Source organism: Saccopteryx leptura, chromosome 2 (assembly GCF_036850995.1).
Source record: "Saccopteryx leptura isolate mSacLep1 chromosome 2, mSacLep1_pri_phased_curated, whole genome shotgun sequence".
NCBI lineage: Eukaryota > Metazoa > Chordata > Mammalia > Chiroptera > Emballonuridae > Saccopteryx > Saccopteryx leptura.
This window is the reverse complement of record NC_089504.1, coordinates 287811837-287835299: the sequence shown is the minus strand read 5'-3', so window position 1 is coordinate 287835299 and position 23463 is coordinate 287811837. Positions and strand designations below refer to the sequence as shown.

The following is a 23463-nucleotide window of genomic DNA, read 5'->3' as shown; positions in this document are numbered from 1 at the left end:
CCAGGCAAACCCGGGATTTTGAACTGGCAACCACAGCATTTCAAGTCAACGCTCTATCCACTGCGCCACCATAGGTCAGGAAAGGACACTCACATTTAAAATCAACTGATTTTCCCACCTGTGCCAAAAACTGGCTGTCCCCAGAGATTATCTGCCCACCTCACCGTTCTGCGGCAGAAGTCAATAAGTGAATAACAATTCAACAAAGCATAGAGACTTTAAACAGCAAAAAAATACAGGCTCTTTATATAAATGCTTCTTAAGAAAGCATTTTGGATAACTTCAAAGGACACCTCTGTCCCTGAGAGAGAGGAGGCATTTTACCTTTTTGTACCCATAATTAACATTTTCCATTATTTTATTTCTATTTATTTTTTATTTTATTTTTTCAATTTTCTGAAGCTGGAAACAGGGAGAGACAGTCAGACAGACTCCCGCATGCGCCCGACCGGGATCCACCCGGCACACCCACCAGGGGCGGTGCTCTGCCCCCCAGGGGGCGATTCTCTGCCCATCCTGGGCGTCGCCATATTGCGACCAGAGCCACTCTAGCGCCTGAGGCAGAGGCCACAGAGCCATCCCCAGCGCCCGGGCCATCTTTGCTCCAATGGAGCCTCGGCTGCGGGAGGGGAAGAGAGAGACAGAGAGGAAAGCGCGGCGGAGGGGTGGAGAAGCAAATGGGTGCTTCTCCTATGTGCCCTGGCCGGGAATCGAACCCAGGTCCTCCGCACGCTAGGCCGACGCTCTACCGCTGAGCCAACCGGCCAGGGCTTTATTTCTATTTAAATACACATAGCTCCAAAGATTGAAATCAAACCTGATGTTAACAGCTATGGTAGCAAAGTAAATATATAGAAAAGTCCTTTTACCCTCCGTTCTTATAGGCCTGAAACAAACCAAGTAAATAAACTCCTCTACGAACCTGGAGCAGAGTTTTTTTTTAAAGGAGAAAGAACACAGATGCAGGACACTTCATGGATGCAAAACTCAAGGCACCCGAGCACAAATTTGTTCAAAGACATTATTCTCTCCAGAAAGAATCAAAATGTATTCTGGGAGACAATTAACTTAAAAGAATGAAGACTATAGGAAAACCCTTGTATTAAGACAAAATGACAAAACTCCCAAGCATTTAGAGCTTAGAGAGGAAATATATCAGAGGGCTTCAGATCAGCTGGCCCAGGAGGCTTAACAAGGAAGCCATTAGGGACACCCTGCTGGGCCTAATTGTTTTTAGAACGAATGGTACTTTGTGCCACCACCCAGCTGTGAATTCCCTGGCTTTTGTCAGCTTGTGTCACAAACCTAAAGAAGAAAATAGTAGCTTAACCCTGCTACTAATTTACTGTATTTCTTCTTCTTATAACCTGTACTACTGTGAAGAAACTGGTCTACATATAAACTCCACATCTCCACTTTTAATTATATAAAGAAAACAGTATGACTGTCACAAAAAACAGTATAGAAAAAGCACAATACTGAGCTTCTGCTAGCTCAATAAACACTCCATGTATCAGGTCTGCTTTCAAAATGTTGTTTCATTATACATTCATCACAGTAGCTGGGTATGCGCCAAGAATCATTTAGTACACAAAGAAAAGTTTTTGCAAAGCTTTTTGTGTTTATTAAAATTAGGATAACTGCTGTAGTTGCTTTGTAGAATAAGTTTAAGTTAAAAATAAGGTTTCATTTCTAGAATACTGGACTAAAAATAAGTTTAACACAATGAATTATTTGTATATCAAGACAATAAATATTCTGAATGGAATTGGAATTAGGGATGATAATTTTCTTTTAAATCTTGTACTAAAGAAGAGTACACGAAACAATACACATTAAAAAAATTCTATCAGTACATAAAAAACAGAACATTCTTTATTATAAAATCATTGGGAGCCAGTGAGAAAGTTTCCCTCAAATTTTTAAAAACAAGATCACACAACCCTTAACTGAATAAGGAAACAAATTAACTTCTAAATCATAATTGTAAAATGATGGCTAATAACTAGAGTAATATGTTTTTCCCCCAAATTAACCAAACCAATATTTTTTGTAAATTAAAAAAAAACTACAAAAATTAACTTTCATTGATGACAGTCAGCACATTTGCATCTGAACCAGTTTGAGAAACCCGATTACAAACCCTAGAACACAAACATCTGCTCACCTCTAATCTTAGAGCCACTCACCACAGTCTTCTCACAGTATTCCACTCCTATGGGTTTTTTTCACAGTAAATAGCTTGGTAATATATGTTCACAATAAATCATAAAGATAATACTATGAGTATTGATTTAGTATCTTACGCAAGTCAGAGTTAGAGGAAACCTCAGTCTTTGAAAATATTTTCACACAGTGTGAACTGGTCTGCTTTGTACAGCGTAAGACACTTTGCAAGCTTTAGAGACCCAGTGCATAGTAGCAGACCCTAGCGTTATATATATATTTTAAATTTACCCTAAAAATAAAGCAAATCTCATTTTAGGAGCAAAAATTGAAAATAGTTTCATAACAGCCACAATGCACAAAGACAAAACCAAAGGTATCAAAAGTTTGGTATAATTATCCAATATGAAAACAGTTGTTGAGCTTTGTAAATTTTCAGATTTTTAAAAATCAGAAATGAAAATCTTGTTGCTTTACTCTATAATTCAGCATTGTAATCATGTCAGTACTTAATTATATTGGTGATTCCGTTTTTTAATTTGAATTTTAAAATTTTTTTAATTTTTCAATTACAGTTGACATACAAGACTATATTAATTTCAGGTGTAGACATTATATAACTTACTAAGTGATTATCCCAATATATCTCGTACCCATCTGACACCATACATAGTTATTGGAATATTATTGACTATAGTCCGTGCTGTACTTTACATGCCTATGGCTCTTCTGTAACAACCAATCTGTACTTCCTAATCCCACCACCTCTTCACCTACCCCCCCACACACAATCTAGCAACTACCAAAATGTTCTTTGTATCTATGAGTCTGTTTCTGTTCTGCTTGTTCATTTTGTTTTTTAGATTCAACTGTTGATATATATTTATTGCCATTTTAGTGTTCATATTTTTTATCTTTCCCCCTCTCCTTAATAAAGAAAACACTTTAACATTTAATGTAATACTGGTCTGGTAGTGATGAATTTTAGCTTTTTCTTGTCTGGGAAGCTCTTTATATGCCCTTTGATTCTAAATAATAGCTTTGTTGGGTAATGTTGGTTGTAGGTACTTGCTTTTCATCATTTCATGTTTCTTGCCATTCCCTTTTGGCCTGCAAAGTTTCTTTGCATTTCAAGTCAACTTCTATTCAGCTCTATTAAAAAATGAGCTGACAGTCTTATGGGAGCTCTCTTGTAAATAACTGCTTTTCTCTTGCTGCTTTTATGATTCTGTCTTTAACCTTTTGCATTTTAATTATTATGTGTCTTGGTGTGGTTCTCTTTGGGTTCATCTTGTTTGGGACTCCGTGTTTCCTGGACTTGCATGTCTACTTCCTTCACCAGATTAGGAAGTGTTCTGTCACTGTTTTTTCAAACAGGTTTTCAATTTCTTGCTCTCTTCTCCTTTGGCATCCCCATGATGTGAATGTTGGTATGTCTGCAGATGTCCCAGAGGCTCCTTACACTATCCTCATTTTTTTTTAAATTCTTTCTTTTTGGGGGAGCTGTTCTGACTAGGTGTCTTTTTCTTTCATATATTCCAAATCATGTACTCTACTGCTGATTCACTGTAAATTATTCATTTCAGTTAGTATATCCTTCATTTCTGACTGGCTATTTTCTATGGTTTCCATGTTAAAGTTCTCATTAAGTGAATTGAGCATCCTTATAACCAGCATTTTGAACTCTGCATCTAGCAGATTGTCTCCATTTTATTTAGTTCTTTTTCTGGAGTTTTGTTCTGTTATTTCATTTGGGACGTGTCTTTGTCTCATTTTGGCAGCCTCGTATTTGTTTTAATGTATCAGGCAGAGCTACTACATTTCCTGGGCGTGGCAGAGTGGCCTAATGTCGTAGGTATTCTGTAGGGTCCAGTGCTGCAGCCTCCTTGTTCACCTGAGCTGGGCACTGCAGGTGTACCCCTCCCTGCCTTGTGGGGCCTATGTATACCCTCATGTTGTAGTTGAGCCTTGGTTGTTGTTGGTACATCAGTGGCATGGATTTACCCATAGACTAATCAGCAGCAAGGACTAGCTTTAACCACGGTGGAGGATCAGCTGTGTAGAGGCCCACCCCACAGAGGAGGACTTACTTCAGCAGGTTTCTGGTGCCCACTGAATCTGTCCCAGGAGGTGGCAGATAGTGCATCAATGTGTGGTGAATACAGTGGCTCTGGGGCCTCCCAGGAGGTGCTGACCAAGGTCAGCTGCCGCCTATGTTCTGCTTGGGGCCTGCTGGCATGAGCTACAAAGCAATCTGCAGATGGCTGCTACTTATGCTGGGCATGAAGGGCCAAGGAGAGGCCAAGCCGTGAATCAAGGCTAGCTGCTGCTAGCACCGGGTCTGGGGCCACTTAGTGAGAGGTACAGGGTATGCTAACATCAGATGCCGCTTGTTTGAGAAATTTTAGGAAAGTATGAAGTGTGAACTAAGACAGGACATTCAGACGGCAAAGCCACTGGAAACAGTGTAGGTGGGCCCACAAGTTGGGTTGGGTCTCAGGCAATCAGCAGGACCAGGCAAACAGTGATAGTCAGGTTGATGGAGGCTTAACTATGGCCCCACCTGCCAGCTCCATGTGGGGAAAGCTCAGCAAAGGAACAGCCTGTCTGCCAGCACTTCTGTCTGGGAGAAAGCCACCCCTCCAGTTCATACTCCTTGATGCTAGACAATTCAGTTCCTCCCTGGTGCCCTTCAAGCTGCTGCTCCAGTTTTGGAACTCAGAGGGAGTGAGTTCAAGTAAGTCTGTGGTGTGGAAGCCCTTTAAGAGGAGCCACCTGAGATTCCAGCAGCCTTTACATCTTACTCAGCCTCAATCCCCACTGGATTTTACAGCCAAAAGTTATAGGGACTTCTCTTCCTGGCACTAGAACCCTGGACTGGGGGAGGGCTACAGTGGAGACGGGACCCCTTGCTCCTTGGGGCGGGACCACTGCAGCTGAGATAGCCATCCCGATTTTCCTTCATCACACGTGGGTGTAGTACGAGCCTGTTCTGCATCTTCACCCCTCCTGCCAGACTTGATACGGTTTCTTCTTTAATTCCCTAGTTGTAGGATTTCTATTCACCTAGATTTCAGGCAGTTCTGAATAATGGTTGTTCTGTAGTTTAGTTATAATTCTGATGTGGCTGTTGTGGGAGGACATCAGTACTGCATTTACTTACATCGCCATCTTGGTGAAAGCCTATATTGGTGGTTCTTTAGTTGTTCTTCCTACTTATGCTTATATTACTGATTAGCTAAAATGATGAAAAAGTTCAGAGATCAAGAAACCATGGCCCTGGCCGGTTGGCTCAGCGGTAGAGCGTCGGCCTGGCATGCGGGGGACCCGGGTTCGATTCCCGGCCAGGGCACATAGGAGAAGCGCCCATTTGCTTCTCCACCCCCCCCTTCCTCTCTGTCTCTCTCTTCCCCTCCCACAGCCAAGGCTCCATTGGAGCAAAGATGGCCCGGGCGCTGGGGATGGCTCCTTGGCCTCTGCCCCAGGTGCTAGAGTGGCTCCAGTCGCGGCAGAGTGACGCCCCAGAGGGGCAGAGCATCGCCCCCTGGTGGGCATGCTGGGTGGATCCCAGTCAGGCACATGCGGGAGTCTGTCTGACTGTCTCTGCCCGTTTCCAGCTTCAGAAAAATACAAAAAAAAAAAAAAAAAAAAAAAGGAACCACAAACTTTCTGAGAAGGCTGACTAACAAAATAATCCTTTTGCCAGACCCTAAAATTGTGAATTTTCACAGATGCCAAAGCTGAACTAGAACGCTTGAGAAAGACAGCTTTTTCTAAGGTCCGCTATTCACTTATTCTCTACTGTTCAACCTTTTGCTCAAGAAGGGGTCCAATATTACATGCTCTTCTGGTCTGATTATTTTTTGCTGTCTTATGTAAAAGTGAAGTGCCTTTTTGTTGGTTTGTTTGGAGACCAGTTATTCCAGGCAACAATTAACACATTACTGGAGAAATTTGCTATTTCTGGACTTCTGGCTTAGCTCTGCTGAGGGTCACACCCCAGATAGAACACCCTACTCCAGAGAGTGGAGGTAACTGGTAAATTATGATTTCTTATTGTAGAGCTACTTAGCAGGGAGAAAAGGGACAGGTCATTAACCAAGTGTCACGGAATGGATTCAAACTCAAAGACTTTTTGACTTCTCAATGAAGACCCCCCATTTTCTACTAATTATTATGCACAGTCCAGCCTTGTCCCCTGAGATACTGGTTGGGTGCTGATGCCCTCTTAGGTGTGAGAGGTCGGCCAGGGCTTTTGATGGATGAACCTTAGTGCAGCTTGTTGTGCACGGGGTAGAGTAAGGTCATGTGTTCTGCCCCCTTGAAAGGCAACTTCTCATTGGAATAATAGTGTACCACTTCAGGGATGCTGTCAAAGACTGCGCTTGTCTGGTTCAGTGTGTACTTGTTGTCTTTGGTCTGAGCCACTATGATGTGGACACATCCTTGACTAGTCCTGCAACAAAATAAAAACCAAGGAGGAGACATGAATGAGTGAGCAGGGGTATCTCTCCCCACTGAAAACAACCCCTGCCAGATTCATAGGCGGACAGATTCTCACCCATTCCTGTAATTGTTATAAACAAACGCAGCCCTCAATAAATGTGTGTCACCCTTCAGTTATTTATCCTTAGTACACACAAGTCATCAGGTACTAGACAAAAGAAACCAAAAACCAAAACAAGTCCGGTCCCTCCTGGCCCCCAAATTGCCAAACTAGTGCTTAAACCCAAGTATCAGATCACTAGGTGAGTTCTAAACCCACACTCTTCATCATGACTAAAAGGACATGTGTAAGGTTTCCTCCTTCTTTCCTCCCCAAAGAATACATTAATAATAATAATAATTTAAAAAACTGTTTTCCCCGCCCCCTGTTCTCCACCTCAATCTAGAAAGACTGTCCCTGGTTGTATATAATGACAGCTGGCACTGAAGGCTCAAAGATCTAATCCGTGAGCACCAGTTCAGGAACATAGCAAAGCTATTCCTGGTATTGTATATCTGGTGGCCTATCCCGTTTTCTGAGCCATATTGCTCCAACACCCTCCCACCCCAACCTCTTTTCCCCTCCAGTCTGATTGTTTCAGCTGCAGGGGCTCAGCTTCCTCAGGAAGGAAATGCTGTTAGGGCGCTTGACAATGATCCTCTAATATAGCACCGCTGAACTGGCGGAGCAATGAGAATTTCCATGATTCAAGCTCCACCAGCCCTACCAGGCAAAAATGAATGTTCTGTGTACAATCAGACAGGGAGTAATAACAAGTCAGCGTTTCCTTCTTCACCAGAAGAAGCTGGTATCAAAATTGCACTTGGCATTTGAACAATCAAGGGATCTGATTGATTAAAATCCCAAAACACTAGGGAATAAAAAAAGAATGACATAACTGTCCTGTCAGAAATTTTTCTTTTTATCAGGAGTTATTTCTCTGGTGAGAGGACTCACTCTAGACCGGGTAATGTAAAGTGCAAATTGATTAATGTACAATGACAATGAAATGGGACCCTCATTATCATGAGAGATATTGGGGCGTTCACCCAAAACCAATTTTGCATTCTACTTAGAGCATTTCATATTCTGTAGTCCAAGCAAATGTATTTTATTTTCTGGCAATACACACCCCTCTGAACCACCCTGAAATGCTGTCCTCTTTGACTGGCTCTATACCCATGATAGGAAAGACCCTCATGGCACAGCCCCCACATGGGAGGGCCCCCGAGGCTGCCACACTCACTTTAGTGCAATGGAGTACCTACTGGTCCCTGACTCGCTATTTCGAACCAGGTAACCAGCTTCTTTGCAGGGTTGTAGTCGACTCTCAGCCTCAGCACGGGTGATGGCACCATGATACCAACTGAAAAATGGGGTAGGGAAGACATCACAACTGTCAAAATAGAAATCCAGACAGGGCCTCATTCCATAAAGCATTATTTGAAATGCACTTCTGGTAGAAGCTCAACAGCCCCGACTAGATTCTGCTTCACATTCAGAACAGACAAAATGCAGCTTTGGGTAATCCTGGATCACAACACCCATCAATCATACAAGAGGGAGCTACTGGGGCTAATGTCACTTTAGAAGTTTTCACTCTATACAGAAGAATGAAATTTAAAATCAGGCTCTTGAGATGCAGAACACTTTCCATTCTGCACAAATACACTGGGCTCTGAAAACAGGGTTTCACTAATAAGTCCCACCCAGACAAGCATTCATGAGCAATAACGATCATGTACAACGGGCCAGTGTGCTTCCCCACCCCCAGGCTGTGGATGAGCTACCAGGTATTGTTTGCTACGCGGCTGCGCAGGAGACTCACGGCTGCTTCTCCAGTGGCAGGGCCGGGTCCACTCTTTCCTCCTCACTGTGGTCAGACAGGGCTGGCTTCAAGATCTTCTGGGTCCAGCTCTTCTGTCGGTGGTGCTGCCTCACTGTCTCCTCCTTCGTGGAAGGTCGCTCAGAGCCTTCAAACTGAACTGGAAGGAAGGCTCCATTTAACATCAGAGGTCACTGAGGTGACCCATGTTAACTTCAAAATAAAATACTCCTTGTTTGCCTCAGTTTAGGGAAGAAGCTTTTTCCCTCCCTTTAATGTGAGCTAACATATTCTGCAAATACCCTGGGACAGCTGAGCTCCTGCTGTCTTTGATATCTGATCACACTGTGAGCGTCCACTGACAGCTACATTTTCTGTAAGACATTCATCAGTGTAAAGAACTTTTAGAGTCTGAAAGAAAATCACGTTAATATAGTTCAGCATGTACTTAAAAAAAGCCCTCTAAGTTCTAGTACATTTAGATTAAAAGACTAAACATAGTTAAAGGTGATGACTCCTTGCAAAAGTGTGTATCATTCTACAAAGTCAAGTGAACAGTTTTTACTGTGAAATAATAAGACAACAGCAGAAATCACCTGTGAAACAGGAGGCAACTATGGAATAATGCCTCATGGATGCCATGCCATCTAGGCTGGATAGAAGATAGAGAGAGAAAACGAGCAGCACCCAGAACGACAGGTGCCGATAGAGATTTATGAAAAACAAGACTAAAGGAAACCTCAACCTGACTTGAAGGTCTGCTATCAAATTACTTTATCTCTGCACCCTTTACATTAACTATACTTAAACATCTTATTTATTTATAACTTTAGAGAGAGAGATGAAGGGGGAGAGAGAGAGGGACAGGAACATCAATCTGTTCCTGTATGTTTCCTAACCAGGGATTGAACTGGCAACCTTGGCACTTCCAGATGACGCTCCAAGCAACAGAGCCATCCAACCAGGGCTTGTTTATTGATTTTAGAGCTAGAGAAAGAGAGCTAGAGAGGGAGAGAGAAACATTGTTTGTTGTTCAACTTATTTATGCATTCATTGATTCTTGTATGTAACCTGATGGGGGACTGAACCTGTAATCTTGGCATATCAGGACAACATTCTGAGTTACCTGGCCAGGGCTATACTTTTAATTGCGAACTTGGCTTTACTGTTGGAGGGAAAAGATGTTCCTAACTTTAAAAATCAAAGGTAGCCTGACCTGTGGTAGTGTAGTGGATAAAGCATCGACCCAGAATGCTGAGGTTGCTGGTTTGAGTCCTTTGTGGTTGCCGGGTCAAGGCACATAGGAGCAGCAAGTTGATGCTTCCTGTCCCCCCCTCATTGTTTCTCTCTCTCTAAAATCTAAAATAAAAAACAAAAATCAAAGCCAAAAGAAATTATGTGCCCAGCCAAGTTGAGAAACTATGTCCCGGGAGGAGCAGGAGGGCAAATTACCTTTAGTAATCACTGACAACCTGTGACCTTCCTCGTCAGGTAAAAATTCATACTTGAAGAACTGACTCCTTCAGGAGGACTTTTGACTCCCCCCAAAAGCAAGCTGGCTTCATCCAGCTTCTCAGTCACCTCTACCTGTAATCCCTTTTCTAAATAGGGATTTTGACAGGTTTCAGAAGCACCAACTAGGAGTTAGAAGTGCTGCTCCCAGTTAGCTTCAGTGGGAAGCAGATAAGGTGTCTCATTAGTCATTTAAGGCAGTGGTTTTCAAGCTTTGTACACTTGGGGACTGGTGAAAATAGGAGAATTATTTTGGGGACCACTAAGGCAGAAGCCACTCATAAGCGAATATGACTATGATCATTGGGTGTATATATAATCTTCATACATCAGGGTGGCTCTTTCACAGACCCACAGGAAATTTCTGGAGGATTGGTAACCCGCGGTTGAAAAACGCTAATTTTAGTTATTTCCAAAACAGTTGTGCACTGTGAAAAGACAGGAAGATAAAGATGCCCAGAAGGATAAAAGAGAAATGCAATATTAAAAGCTCTCCTTCAGTCCAGGTCTGCCAACCAGGACCAATTCTTGTTTCCCTCTACCAAATTCCTAAGAAAAAGAGACTTTGTGCAGTTGAGGAAATAAATGAGGCGTTGACTGAAAGGCTGAGGGCAGCCTTCCCAGCAGGGCTGCAGAGAGTGCAGCGAAGACCCTCAGCTGCGGACGCCGCCCCCGCCACGGACCCGCTCCCCACCTGACAGCGCCCGCACGATCTGCTCCTTCTTCCATTCCCACGGCTGCTCGTACTCGGCCGCGGGCCGCTCGTCGTCCTCCGGCAGCCGACCGTGGGCGTCGGGGGGCCGCGCCTTCCGCTCCGGCCCGCAGTCCGCAGGCTCGTAGGGCGTGTCGTACAGCTGCGGCGGCTTCCCCAGCAGGTCCTTGGAACTCCGTCTCTTGGCCAGCGCCTCCGGTTTCGCGCCCGTCTCCCCGGGCTCACAGGGGCTGTCGAGCAGCTGAAGAGCCTTCACCAGGGGATCTTTGGAACCTCGGCGTCTAATTTCTGAAAAATGCACCACACAGAACACCATGAAAGAAAAGTGCTATGGAAGCCTGGTAGTTACTCAACTTAGCTCTTCCCCTTGGACTGTCTGTGTGGGGGAAGGTGGCAGACTACCTCACGTTGTTCCTTAAGGGCTGGTTACTTCCCAGCTGTAGGAAGGAGCCTACACCTCCTCTGAGCCAGATAATGGCATCAAATCATAGGATTAGGGGTCACCTCTGAAGACAGATGTGCCTCCGGGGTTACCTGCAGTGGCCTCAGGCAACCAGTCCTACAGTTGGTGGTCCCATACTGGCTCGGAGTATGGTTCACTTGCAGAGTTTTAACTTGTTGTTAGGAGCTGAGATAAAAGGATTTTAATAAAAATCGATGGAGTATTTACTATATTCAAAGCATTGGGCATTAGACAGAATTCTTGACTTCAAGGGAGTTTCAATATAGTGGGGGAGACCAGACACATTCACAAATAAAACAAAACAGGCTAATAATTGCAGGATAAAAAAAATCAAAAGAGGTGTCATGGTGAAAACAGTAATGATAACAACAGCTAACATTTATGAATGGTGTAGTGTGCATTAAGTACCACTGTAAGCACTTTGTAATTTTCATAGCCACCCAGTGAGATAGGTTCTATTAGTTACCCAATCTTACAGAAGAGAAAACTGAGGCACAGAGAGTTTAAGGAAATTGCCCAAACCATTCAGTGGCAAAGCCTGGATTGCAAAGCCTGGATTCCAAAGCAGGAAGCTGGACTTCAAGAAGCCACAGTCTTCACCACTACATTTGGAATGACTCCAAATGGAAGAGAAATGGAAGATGAGTTGACTCTGATAGAGAAGGTCATTTCCAGTGGAGGAAGCTGCATGAGTGAAGATATGGAGGTGGGAACCATAAAGGGCTTGTTCCCAGAAGGGGGAGTTGAGAGATAAGTTCAAAGGACAGAGGCCAAGAGAGGAAAGAGGTAGTCAGAGAAGAAGCCAGAAGAGTAGGCAGACCAGGGCACCAAAGTGATGAAATTGTAGAAGTTGTAAAGGCAAGGATGGCAATGGAGAATAACTTTTTTAAACAGGTAATAACAGTTACATTTGTGTGTTGGAAAATAACTCTGACAGTGTACAGGATGGAATAAGCCAGAATGGTATGATCTGGACTGAGGAATAGAAATGGATGCAAAAAACCTGCTGCAAATCAACCAACCGCCAGCTAACCAGCCAGCCAGCCACTGTGGTGTCTAGGAACTGACTAGTGTGGGGCTCAGACACATTGCAGGTAGAGTTCAAGATGCCTAAAGTCAGGACAACCAGGGCTGGCGATACAGACCAACAGATGCATTGTGGTTCTTCCAAATGTCTGTCAGGAAGACTTCAATCTGTCCCGTGGTCATGACCAAGAAAGACCTTTCTAAACACAAACAACTCATCTCAAATGTAACACTCCATAAGCTTGCAACTACCTACTTTTATTTAAGGTATAAACTACTCAACATGGTTTTTTAAATATTAATTTTTAATTTTATTTATTTATTTACTTTGTCACAGTGACAAAGAGAGTCAGAGAGAGGGACAGATAGGAAGGGAGAGAGATGAGAAGCACCAATTCTTTGTTGCCGCACCTTAGTTGTTCGTTGATTGCATTCTCATATGTGACTTGACCAAAGGGCTACAGCAGAGCAAGTGACCCCTTGCTCAAGCCAGCGACCTTGGGCTCAAGCTGGTGAGCTTTGCTCAAATCAGATGAACCCGCGCTCAAGCTGGCAACCTCAGGGTCTCGAACCTGGGTCCTCTGCATCCCAGTCCGATGCTCTATCCACTGTGCCACCGCCCAGTCAGGCTGCTCAGCATGTTTAAACTGCTCAACATCCCACCCATGGCATGGGAGGCCTTCTGTGACCAAATCTGTCTCCATCTCCAATTTCTTCTCTCAACACATCCTTGCCCTGTCCCCCTGCAATCCAATCCTTTATTCTAACCAAACAGAACTTGTGAAGTTCCCTGAGCATTATACTGCCTTCTGCCCACTAGTGTCTGGGTGGTCTTCCATCCTCTGAAATCTAACCTAGCATCTTTCTCCTCCAATTCTCCACCTCTCCCAGGTGCCCCCACTTTGCCAACCCACTCTCACCTTGCACTTCTCCCACTGTACACATTTATTGCTGTCTCTGTATTTCCAATTTGGTGGAGGCCGCTGAGACAGGGACAACCACTGTCTTGTTTAATTTTGCAGGATAGTTGTGCTAAATAATAATTGGATGGATGGGAGGGGAGATATAGAGAGGGAGAGAGAGAGAGGAAAGAGCTTTGGAACTTCTTTAAGCACGTGACAATATGGATCCAGAGCTCAGCGGAGAGATGAAGGTCTGAGCTATGTGTCAAGCAGTTACAAATGGATGGTTGTTAGTACTGTGAGAATGAAAGCAATCACCAGAGGAAAGGAAGCAGATTAAAAAGAGGATCAAAGTCAGAATCTGGGACTTGGTCAGTTGAAGGTGAATGGAAGAGGTACAGCAGAGAAGACTGAGAAGGAGTGGTCAGGTAAGGAAGAAGAGGATCACAAGACTGTGATGCCACAGAACAAAGGAAAGTGAGACTGTCTATAGATAAAATGGGTGTGACGATACTCTATCGAGAAGAATCATTGACTCAGCAAGACTTCTATAACAAGGGCAACAAATGAAACATTCAAGGAAAAAGTTATTAAAATCAGGACACTAAATTAGAAAGGACAAAATTTATTGATAGGGTGAGGTGATAATTCTGCTGGCTAGGGGTCCCTGACTGCAGTTCATTGGAATCTTCTGGGAAGCTTTAACAACCACTGAGGCCTGGGTCCTATCACCAGAGGCCCTGATTTAATTGGTCCAGGGAATTAGTTGCAAAGGCTCCCCTAGGTGATTCTAATAAGAAGCTAAGCCTGAGAGGCACTTCCACACTTTCTGGGTCCCCATGGACCCCCCTCTCATTCTTCCCACTCTCCAGAGCTCATCTTGTCATTGTTAGACCCACCCCAAGGAGAAGGGTTCTCCAGAATGTGAAGCCTCCACATCAGAACCGGAGCACTAGAAGAGCAGTCCCTGCCCTCAGGCCAGGGAAGGTGCCTGGGGTTGTCTGAGGTCTCCTGCATCTCTGTCCAAGCTTCTTAATTTTCAGTCCAACAGCTTTTTTTCTTCACTGCTTATTCTAGACAGAGTTATGGAAAATAAGAAACAAAAACTTACTCTGCTCTTGGTTCAATTAAGATAAGGCTGGAGGTTTTTTGTTTTGTTTTGTTTTATTAAGGAAAGAGAAAACACAAAGGAATTCATAGGATGGATTTAGAATTTTTAAGTTTCTGATCAAAACCTAAGTTTGCTCTCCGTTTAGTCTGGCGCAGGCTGAAGAAACCTTTCCCGCGCTCCTCGCCTCCATTCTGAACCAGTTGAACTAAACAGAAAAATAGTTGATTCCAACCTTAAGGTACGAGTCCTAATCACAAGAAAAGTTCACTGAATTTGTGTTAAAATGATAGAATAGAATCCTGAGTTATTGTTACACGTGCATTTGAGTTTTTACTTTTGAGCTGAGGCCCTTGCACCTCTATTTTAGGCAATAAAATATGTGCCTTGCACACAGAGCTCTGGGAAAAACACTGCAAAACACATAGCTGAGGATGTTCCTTCCCGGGATGGTCCTGGGATTGGGCAAAATCTGTAAAGTACTATCATCTTTTTAAACAATGTTTAATTAGGGGAAAAAAGGGTTTGAGCACAAGGCCCCTCCGCCCCTTCAAGGGGAGTAATCTTCCAGTCCATTCCAACACCTGGCTGCCCCCAACCTGCGGCGCCATAGAAACAGAAACAATCGTGGGGCTGCAAGCTGACCCTTCCTGCAGGGAGAATAGCCCCTGACGTGCAGAGCTGGCTCTGGGAGGAAACGAGCTTGAGAAGGAGGAAATGGCGAGAGGAAGCTACGCCCTGGCTCTGCTGATAGAGGCCATTTACATGGCAGACAACAGAATGCGGCCACCAGGCTGCAGATAAACACCCATCTGCAGCTGAAACCCAGGCCTGACCTGCACCAGCTAACATGGTGTGAAACAGAACATGGGCTCAAATCTTCCCTTTGCAATGCCCGACACTGGCTGTACATAATTATGCCACCTATATTTAAAAGCATAACAGAAGACTAAGACATTCTTTTATTTAATTGAAGTTAGCAATTGTTATTCCTCAAATTCTCTTTGAAAATGGAATTTTCTCTCTAGAGTGTCAAAACAATGGCTATATATTCATTGGGTACGCATGTGCTAGTGTGTTATACCTGGCATCTCAGTGAAGCCTCATACTGGGGTGAGAGACGTGTTATCCCATTTTCACAGGTGAATAAACTGAGGCTGTGCAACAGTTGGGGGGGGGGGGGGGGCTGCTTAGCACTGACTCCAGAGCTTTCTTTATCATACCTTATTTTATGCCCCAAAGATCTCATGTACAACGTTCATTACAACTTCTATAATGCACCTTTTCCCCTAATTCATTTCATAATGTTCTCAAAACACTAAACTTAGAGCCTCATAAGGCTCTTTTTTTCCTCTTAGAATCAGAAAAAGGGCTGTTAGGTAACTTTTTTACTCATATCTTTTATCAGTGCTTGAATTTATTTAAGATTACTTTTAATGTTTTCTGAAAAAACACACACACACACACAAAAGATATAATTCAGAAGCCCTAAAATTTGAGTTTAACAAGGAAGGCATCGACAAATTAAATCAATCAAAAATAGTCTTCTATTTATATTTTTTCCCATTAATGGTTAATCTTTTAAATGGACACCTGAACAATAAAATTCTTTTAGATTTCACTAGTTAAATAAACCAATAAAACCATTTGCAGGCAAAAATAAAAAATGTAAAACCACCCGAGACCGGCGCTCCTAACTAAAATCAAAGGTTGTTGAATGACCTGGAAGCTCCACTCTGAATCTGTATAATTTGGACAAATTTGAATCTTTCCGAACCTTGGTTTCCCAACTGTATCACAGAGACTTCTAAGACCTCTTTCTCAGGGTTGTAGGTGTTAGTGAGGCGACCTGGTAAGCCTGGTACCCAGCAAGCTTTCCCCCGCTGTGAAACAGCTGAGGAAGGGGTTCTGATGCTGAATGATGGCTGTCTCGGGGAGCTACTAAAGACCCTTTTAATGCTAAGTTTAATTTGGTGGCTATAACCCATAATGCTAACTTATATAAATATTTCTACGAATTATTTAGCCACAATGATTCTGCTAACTTAGCAGAACAAAGCCTATACTATTTATATTATTAGTGCCTTGTAGTTATAGCCCTATCTTTTTATAAACAATCCTTTGAATAAATCTAAGTGAGAACTTATTCATAAATTTATAAATTCTTAACTTTTAAAAGTTAAGAGCAAAGTCTTGAAACGGATCCAGGGCACCTGGGTCTCAGCTACTTGGCCAGAGGAAAGTACTGACTACCTCTTAATTTCTGTATCTGCCTCTCTATTCCCCGTGGCAGATGGTGACTCTACTTCTCTACTTCATGTCACTTACCATACTTTTCAGTGACATATTTCCTTCTGTATTGATGTTAGGTCTGTTAGCCCTTTGGGCTGTGAGGTCTATAATGACATGTGTCATGTAAGTCTTGTTCTCTATATGCCCAGACCCTAGCATAGGGCCTGGTACATGGTAAAAAAAATACTTGTTGGATGTTATAACATCGTGAGCAGTGTTCTAGACACCAAAGTTATTGTTAAAATCAGACATGTTCCCACTTCACAGGTATTAAAAAAGGACAGAGGCTGGGTGCTCCATAGTTAAATCATTCATTAGTATTGTCTCCTTTTCCTACAGAAATGCGGAAACAAAATAAAAAGAGATTCCTGGTTTCTCAAGAAATATGGGACATTTCTGAACTTGGATTTGACAACAAATCATCACAAGGAGAAAACTGAACAAAAAAGGTAAAAGGTTTAAGAAAAACAAAAACCCAGCAGCAAATCTTTTATTCCCAGCTTCCGATAAACTCACTTCCTGTTATTTTGTCCAGCTGTGTCACCTACGGGGTAGAATAAGAGGTATATTCTCTACATTGATTGATAAAGTGCTCTTTGATATATATTTTAAATGAAGAAACTTTAAAATTTGCCAATATTTTTTAAAAGCAAAGAAAAAAATCTAGTATTTTTAAAAAGTTATTTAAATTTTTAATAATTGGAATTTATTCTCCAGTTGAATACATTAATTCCATATTCCTAAATGAATTTATTCACATAAACAATTTAAAACAGAGCCTGGAACTTAATAAATGCTTGAATATCAAATGCTAGCTATTATTATTATTACATTTATTTCATGTTGGACAATTTTGACTTTTCACTATAACCCTCTTTGTGAGTCTGAGATGCCTTATTTATGAGTAAAGTTTAAAGTGCTTTTGTATGCACTAATTCATGTCTGTGGTAATTTGGTGTAGGAGACAGACTACCCTATTTGGAGTGGGAAGGTCTAGGTTCTAATTTCTGCTCTGTCTCTTAAAAAGTCTTGTGACCATAGACATATCAGAAACTCTTTGATCCTGTATTGGAGTCCCCTAGCTTATAGAGCAGGGGTCGGAAACCTTTTTGGCTGAGAGAGCCATGAATGCCACATATTTTAAAATGTAATTCTGTGAGAGTCATACAATGACCCGTGTACGTTACGCATTATCCAATAAAAATTTGGTGTTGTCCTGGAGGACAGCTGTGATTGGCTCCAGCCACCCGCAACCATGAACATGAGCAGTAGGAAATAAATGGATTGTAATACATGAGAATGTTTTATATTTTTAACGTTATTATTATTTTTTTATTAAAGATTTGTCTGCGAGCCAGATGCAGCCACCAAAAGAGCCACATCTGGCTTGCGAGCCATAGGTTCCCGACCCGTTATAGAGTTTTGTGGGGATTATATAAGAAACAAAAAGATATATTCATTTTTAAGAAGCAAAGCTCTTCCCTCATTATCAGTATGGCTCCACAAATAAACAGCTGGGCCCGTACAGATAAACTACTTATTTCAGTCAGAGAAAGAGAGGAATAAAAACCAAGGACAAAGAAAGGTGAGTCAAAAGTAAACATATTTTTTTCAAGAATATTTTTTTCCTTAATTTTATGTGAAAGTAAATCTCTCCTATTTCTTTCAAACAGCTGATATTTTTTAAAGTTCTGACTAGGTTCATTTTTACTTCCTTTCATTCACAGATTTCATCAGAGGTCACAGTCCAGTGACCTTCAGGGTCACAGCCTGGCCAGGGTACACCCTTGCCTTATCTCTGCAGGCAGAGCGCAGGAAACAGCAGTGCTTTCCTGTGGCAGCCCGTTTTCATTTTGAAGCCTGTCTTGACTCTTCCAGGGGGCTGCCATTACCCTTCTGCTCAACCCTGCTGAGACTATGCTTATGGAGCCTGAGCTTGACAGCTTTCCAACCTGTTTCTAAACAGAAGAGACAGTCTTGAATGAGTGACTAATTATTCCTTTCCCAGGCATGAAATCCATGACACTCAAATGAGGCTCCCTTGAGTCAGCACTCAGAAACTTCACTTCTCATTTTGGATTCAAGAATGTTTAAGAAAAATTAGGTAAATAAATAACTTACTCTGAAATTCACACATAAAAGCTAAATAACTAGTAAACATATCATTTTAAAGTATTGTTTACAGCAATTTAAGAGACTTATGAATAAAAGGGCAAAGTCTGATGCCAAAAATGACAGGGTGATTGCTTAGGTCATGAATTGGAATTGTCCCACCTTGAAAAGTTATAAGATTATTGCCTGGTTTTAGGTTTGCCTTGAATGGCTTGGCTCATGCCAGTGATTTGTAATCATTCCTTAGTAATTAAATATTTTGCTCTAATGTTGTGAGTTTGTTGGGAAATCAATCTTCTACTATAATACAGAGGACTGTCTTTTTGAATCTTTTAACAACTTAAAATCCTTTAAGAATGTATTAATCCCTTAGTATAGATTTATGACTCTCATGATAGATGTCAAAGCTTTTAAAGTGGGCAAGCAATGCATGTAAGTATCTTAAAACTAAAGATCATATTCTGAGCAGATCTGTAAACTCACTATCTAAGAGTGTCATTTTACATAGAATTAGAAAAACTTTAAAGACCCCTGCAAATTCTAAAATGAAGGATATAAACTATACAGGAAGTTAACTAAATATTTGACTTTAGTTTTAGGTCAAATTTGTTTCTTCTCATCAGCAGGGCTGGTTAAATCGCTTCACCCCAGTTCCCCAAATGCTGAGTGTGAGCTTTCTGCCCCTACTCAGCAGCTCCTGGTCACAAACCTGTTATCATTTGCTGTGCATCGTAGGGTTCCATGTAGCCATCGTTCTCCCCTACTCTCTCTGCATCCCTCTGACCTTTTGTCCGTTTGGCATCATATGGGTCAGCATAGTCTTCTAAAATGATGACCTGTAAAAGAACCAGAGAGGAGAGTTGCTAAGGATTATCATATGCTAGAATGGCAGTGATATTAAAATGGCTACTGACAATCTGCTGATCTGAAAAGACCCCAAAATCTCCAACCAGTTCTGGATAGTTTTTGCAGTTGATCATGTTATTCACCCAGTTGCACAAACATCTGATATTATTTTTAGCATAATTGACTGTCAACAGCTCATCTAAATTCTGATGATCCTCAAGACTTTTTTACCTCCTTTTCTATCCCTAAGCAATAAAGAATTTGCTGAGTTAAAGGGTGGCAGGGGTGGGGAATGGGGAATGTCTATAGCTTTAGGGCATAAAAAACCAAACTGGTCTACCACCTTCTCCATGACTTTGGTCCTTTTAATGCCAGTAAGATGACTCAGTCACGGTAACTCAATCACCCAGACACTGCTGAATGTCTACCAGCACTGGCTAGGGGATCAAAATAAGACCAAGACCTGCTTCTTGTCCTCAAGGAATCTGTAACAGCTCTAAAGAGACAGGCTTCATAATAAGAAATAAACAGTATTGGGGGAGTTCTAGGTTCAATAACTCATAGACGGACTTAGAGGTTACAATCAGATAGTTTCGATCAGTATTTTTGTCAAAAACCACCTATTCTTCCAAAAATACAAAGGGGCCTGGAAAGGTGGTATGCGTACAATAGTTCTGTTCTGTAGCAGCTGTGACAATGTAGGAGGTCAGATAAAAAGGCCCCTTCTCTGGGAAGAAGCCTGTTCCACAATTGCTGGTTACATTCTCCAAAGAATTCACAGAAAAGGACCACTAGAGCTGGCAGAAAGAATTTAGATAAATAGAGAGAAGTGAAGAAGAGGGGCCACCTGGATGAGAACTTTCCACCTGGGAGGAGATGGCCTAAAAAACTCAGACATGCCAAAGTGATGACCACAAAAATAACCAGGCAGCCACTGCCGAGGACTGTGGTTACCACTCACTCCTGGCTCCATTCTTCTGACTGCCCACCATATGCAGTGCATTCCCAGAGTGCAGTGAGGAACAGGAAGCGCGATATGCAGCCCTTGGCTGCAAGGTGCTTAGGATCTAGTCAGTCAGGTAGACCACTAATATCTGGACCAACTGAGTCCTTGGCAGTCTTTTCATGGCTCTCCCCCAGTGCTTGGTACGGGGTAGGCTCTCTGTAAATATTTGTGGAAAGAATGAATGGAGGAAGGAATAGAAGTACCCAATGCAGACACACATGGTCTGTGCTACTGACTGACTCCATCCAGGCAGGCAGCAGGTTTGAAGCCTGGGCAAGAAAAAATTAAATTTCCTATGACAGGACATGATCATCTCGATTGGAGTCTGAAAGCTCAGTCTGAGCTCTTTTCTTTCCCCTTTTCCCACAGAAGAGTGGATTTAAAACAAACAAGCAAACACCTAACTCATTTCTGTAAGAATGGAGTGAGTCTCTTCACATGCTCAATGCTTTACCTTAAATGCCTCACACTGGACAGCACCCAGAAAACCCCTGGTGTGTTAGAAGCAGTTCTCTCCCCATCTGTAATTTCCTTGAGAGTGTTTCTTTGTTTCATTCTGTATTCCCCTGCAGAGCCCTGGGCCCTTTATCCTCTATGGCTGCCGCACAGGCACAGCGCCTGGTCATCACGGACTGAATGAAAGGGCTGTAACAGTGGGTGCTAGTAAAGCTCAGAGAAGCCCTTTACTAGGTGGAGCTTCCCGACTGGGGGCGGGGTGGGCTGGGTTGGCCAACCCATTCTCTGGAGCTTTGAAATCCATACTTAGACAGTTCAGAGGTTACCATTCCTTATGCTCAAAAAGAATTAAAATTATACACAGTCCAGTTTTGGACCCCCCTGGATATCAAAATTAAAATAAACGATCTACAAGGGGGCCAAACTGAATCAAGTAGGAACGTTTCATTCAATCACTCTTCTAAATGCTAACAAAATTAAATGGATAGTAAATTTCTGCAGAGGTCCCCATCCCCAGAATGAGGATTTTTCAAAAATAATAATAAAAAAACCCTAATGAACTTGAATGGTCACTAAGGAGCCACACAATGTTAGAGGGGGAAACACATCCTCCCCTTGTCTGAAGCATAGGAACCCTACCTAGGGATTAGTAGGTTCGCTATGTTCCTTCCCACTGTTTCGCTTCAGTAGGGGACAGGTGGTCTAGGGGAGGCTGGATTCCTACCGTGTCTTGATGCTTAATAATCTTGCCCTTGTCCAGTTCAGGGCCCAGAGAAGAAGGGGAAGAGGACGCGGAGGAAGAACTGCTGGTACTGCTGCTGCTGCTACTACTGCTGGGGTAGCTGCTCTTCCCGTTCTTCTCCTGAGTGTCCACCTTGATGAGTCTGTTGATGTAGGTGCTGCAGCCCGAGCTCTTGGCTGCGCCTCGGTGGGGCTCCTCTTCCGTGGCCCGGGAGTTCTTGCGGCTCTTGCCCGCGGCAGCTTGAATCAGCCCCTGCAGGCTGTCCCGAGACAGCCGGCTGTCCTTGGGGGGGCCGACGCCCGCCCTGCCGCCCCCCAGCTCGGCAGCCGAGTTCTTGCGGCCCTTGACCGGGGTGGGCCCCACGCCGCCCGCCTCCGAGTTCTTGCGCAGTTTGCCGCTTCCACCCCCGCCGGGCTTGGCCCGCTCCGACACGGTCTTCAGGTTCAGGGGGAACTCCTTGAACCACTTGGCCGCCATGAGGGGGGCCCGGCCGGCGCGGCTCAGGAGCGTCGTGGCCGCGGAGCAGGTGAGCGAGGAGGCCCAGCCCAGACACGGAGAGACTCCAGGGGCCGGGGGCCACTGCATTCCCCGGGGCTGAGGCGCTGGAGGCCGCGGCAAGGCCCTGCGACGGCTGCTCCGCGCGTCCCGGGCCAGCGTTCGCCCACGGCCGACAGGGTGGGGCTCCCCTGGCCCCGGGCGCCGAGCGTGCGGGCGCGGGCCGCTACTCCGGACACGGACGGCGACAGTCACGATGCACCGGGGCCCCGCCCGGGCTCGTCCTCAGCGCTTGCACCGCCCGGGTCTTCCGCGGCTCTCTGGGGGCGCCGGGGGCTTCCCCTGCGTTTTCCTCTCGGACTGGGTGAAGTTCGGCCCACGGAAGCCCCGGGACAGCCTTGCTCACACTCCCAGGGACAAGAAAGCACGGAGCGGAGGTGGCGGGAGTGTCCCCGGCGCCGTGACAGACGGTAGACCGACGGCTAGCTGCCAACCACCTCGGCGCGCCCCACCCCTCCGCGGTGGCGCCTCCCAGCCCAGCCACCTCCCGCCCAGATCCGGGGGTGGTGGAGTCGGAGCTTCTGCAGGAGCGGGCCGGGGGGGGGGGGGGGGGCGGGGGCGATGTGCACGTTGCGGAGAAGGTGGCAGCCGCTGCACGTGCTGGCCCGCGGTGCCCAGAAGCTTCGAGTATCCCCACTTACGCACAGAGCGTTTCGGTCAGGCGCTGCCTTCAAATGCGCCCTGGGTGCGCCACGTGCTTCTCTCCCACCCCGGAAGCAGCCCCACCGCGCCCGCTCTCCAGAGAGCTAGGCGAGCTGGGTCCGCTACCTCCACGTTGTCATAAACGTTATTTTTGGGGTGTGTGTTGGGGGATGCCTAATAAGAGTGGGAGCAAAGACAACGCTCACTCGCTCCCGCGCTCCCGCGCTCTCCCGGGGCACTGCTCCGCTTGGAGAACCTGACTCTTGGATGGGTCTCAGAGGAGGCGGGGCGCATGGCGATAAGGCGCGAAGGTTCGGTGTCGGGGCTTCGGGATAGACGCTCCTAGCCCGGGAGAGGTACGGCTTGTTGGGTGCAGGCCCTGGACTGCAGGGTGATGTGTGCTGGAGACAGGGGCGCTGGGAGGCCGTTTTGAAACTCGCACCCCCATTTCCACACCAGGGTGGCAGGGAGCGCTGATACCGAGGCGCTTAGTTGGTTGCTTGCACCAGGGGCTTCTGCAGAATTTTTTGGTGGGGATGGTGGGAGTGGTAAGTGGAAGCGAACAGCAGTGACCGAAGCTCTGCAGGTGGGGAGTGCTTTGTGCAGAACTGT

At 44.5% G+C, this 23463-nt stretch overlaps 2 protein-coding genes across 3 annotated transcripts in view; one reads left to right on the top strand and one right to left on the bottom strand.

Annotated features, from left to right (window-relative positions):
• Positions 1-1609: 1609 nt before the first annotated feature.
• On the bottom strand, positions 1610-22598 carry SHE (Src homology 2 domain containing E). 2 transcript variants are annotated; one of them, XR_010748805.1, is made up of 7 exons: positions 21637-22598; positions 19314-19440; positions 10684-10989; positions 8481-8637; positions 7899-8018; positions 5833-6622; positions 1610-5445 (listed from the first exon to the last, which is right to left on the bottom strand). XR_010748805.1 is itself a non-coding variant. In XM_066362371.1 (6 exons), exons 1-6 carry the CDS (start codon positions 22237-22239, stop codon positions 6436-6438), a joined length of 1500 nt encoding a protein of 499 aa, XP_066218468.1. In that variant the 5' UTR covers positions 22240-22598; the 3' UTR covers positions 5810-6435. The 2 variants fall into 2 exon arrangements, 1 of the variants encoding a protein (XP_066218468.1); XM_066362371.1 differs by lacking the exon at positions 1610-5445 and having other exon boundaries at positions 5810-6622.
• TDRD10 (tudor domain containing 10) overlaps positions 22406-23463 on the top strand; it is a 61656-nt gene continuing 60598 nt past the window's right edge. The window contains 1 exon segment of the mRNA XM_066364058.1: positions 22406-22619. Within this exon segment, the coding sequence (XP_066220155.1) occupies positions 22406-22619 (214 nt within the window).

Excerpts from the sequence above, each read along its gene's own strand:
- SHE (XM_066362371.1), bottom strand. The coding sequence starts at position 22,239 with ATGCAGTGGCCCCCGGCCCCTGGAGTCTCTCCGTGTCTGGGCTGGGCC. Across the intron at positions 10,990-19,313 it reads TGCACAGCAAATGATAACAG|AAATTAGACGCCGAGGTTCC; the intron begins GTTTGTGACCAG and ends TGCATTTTTCAG. Across the intron at positions 8,638-10,683 it reads GATCGTGCGGGCGCTGTCAG|TTCAGTTTGAAGGCTCTGAG; the intron begins GTGGGGAGCGGG and ends CCTTCCTTCCAG.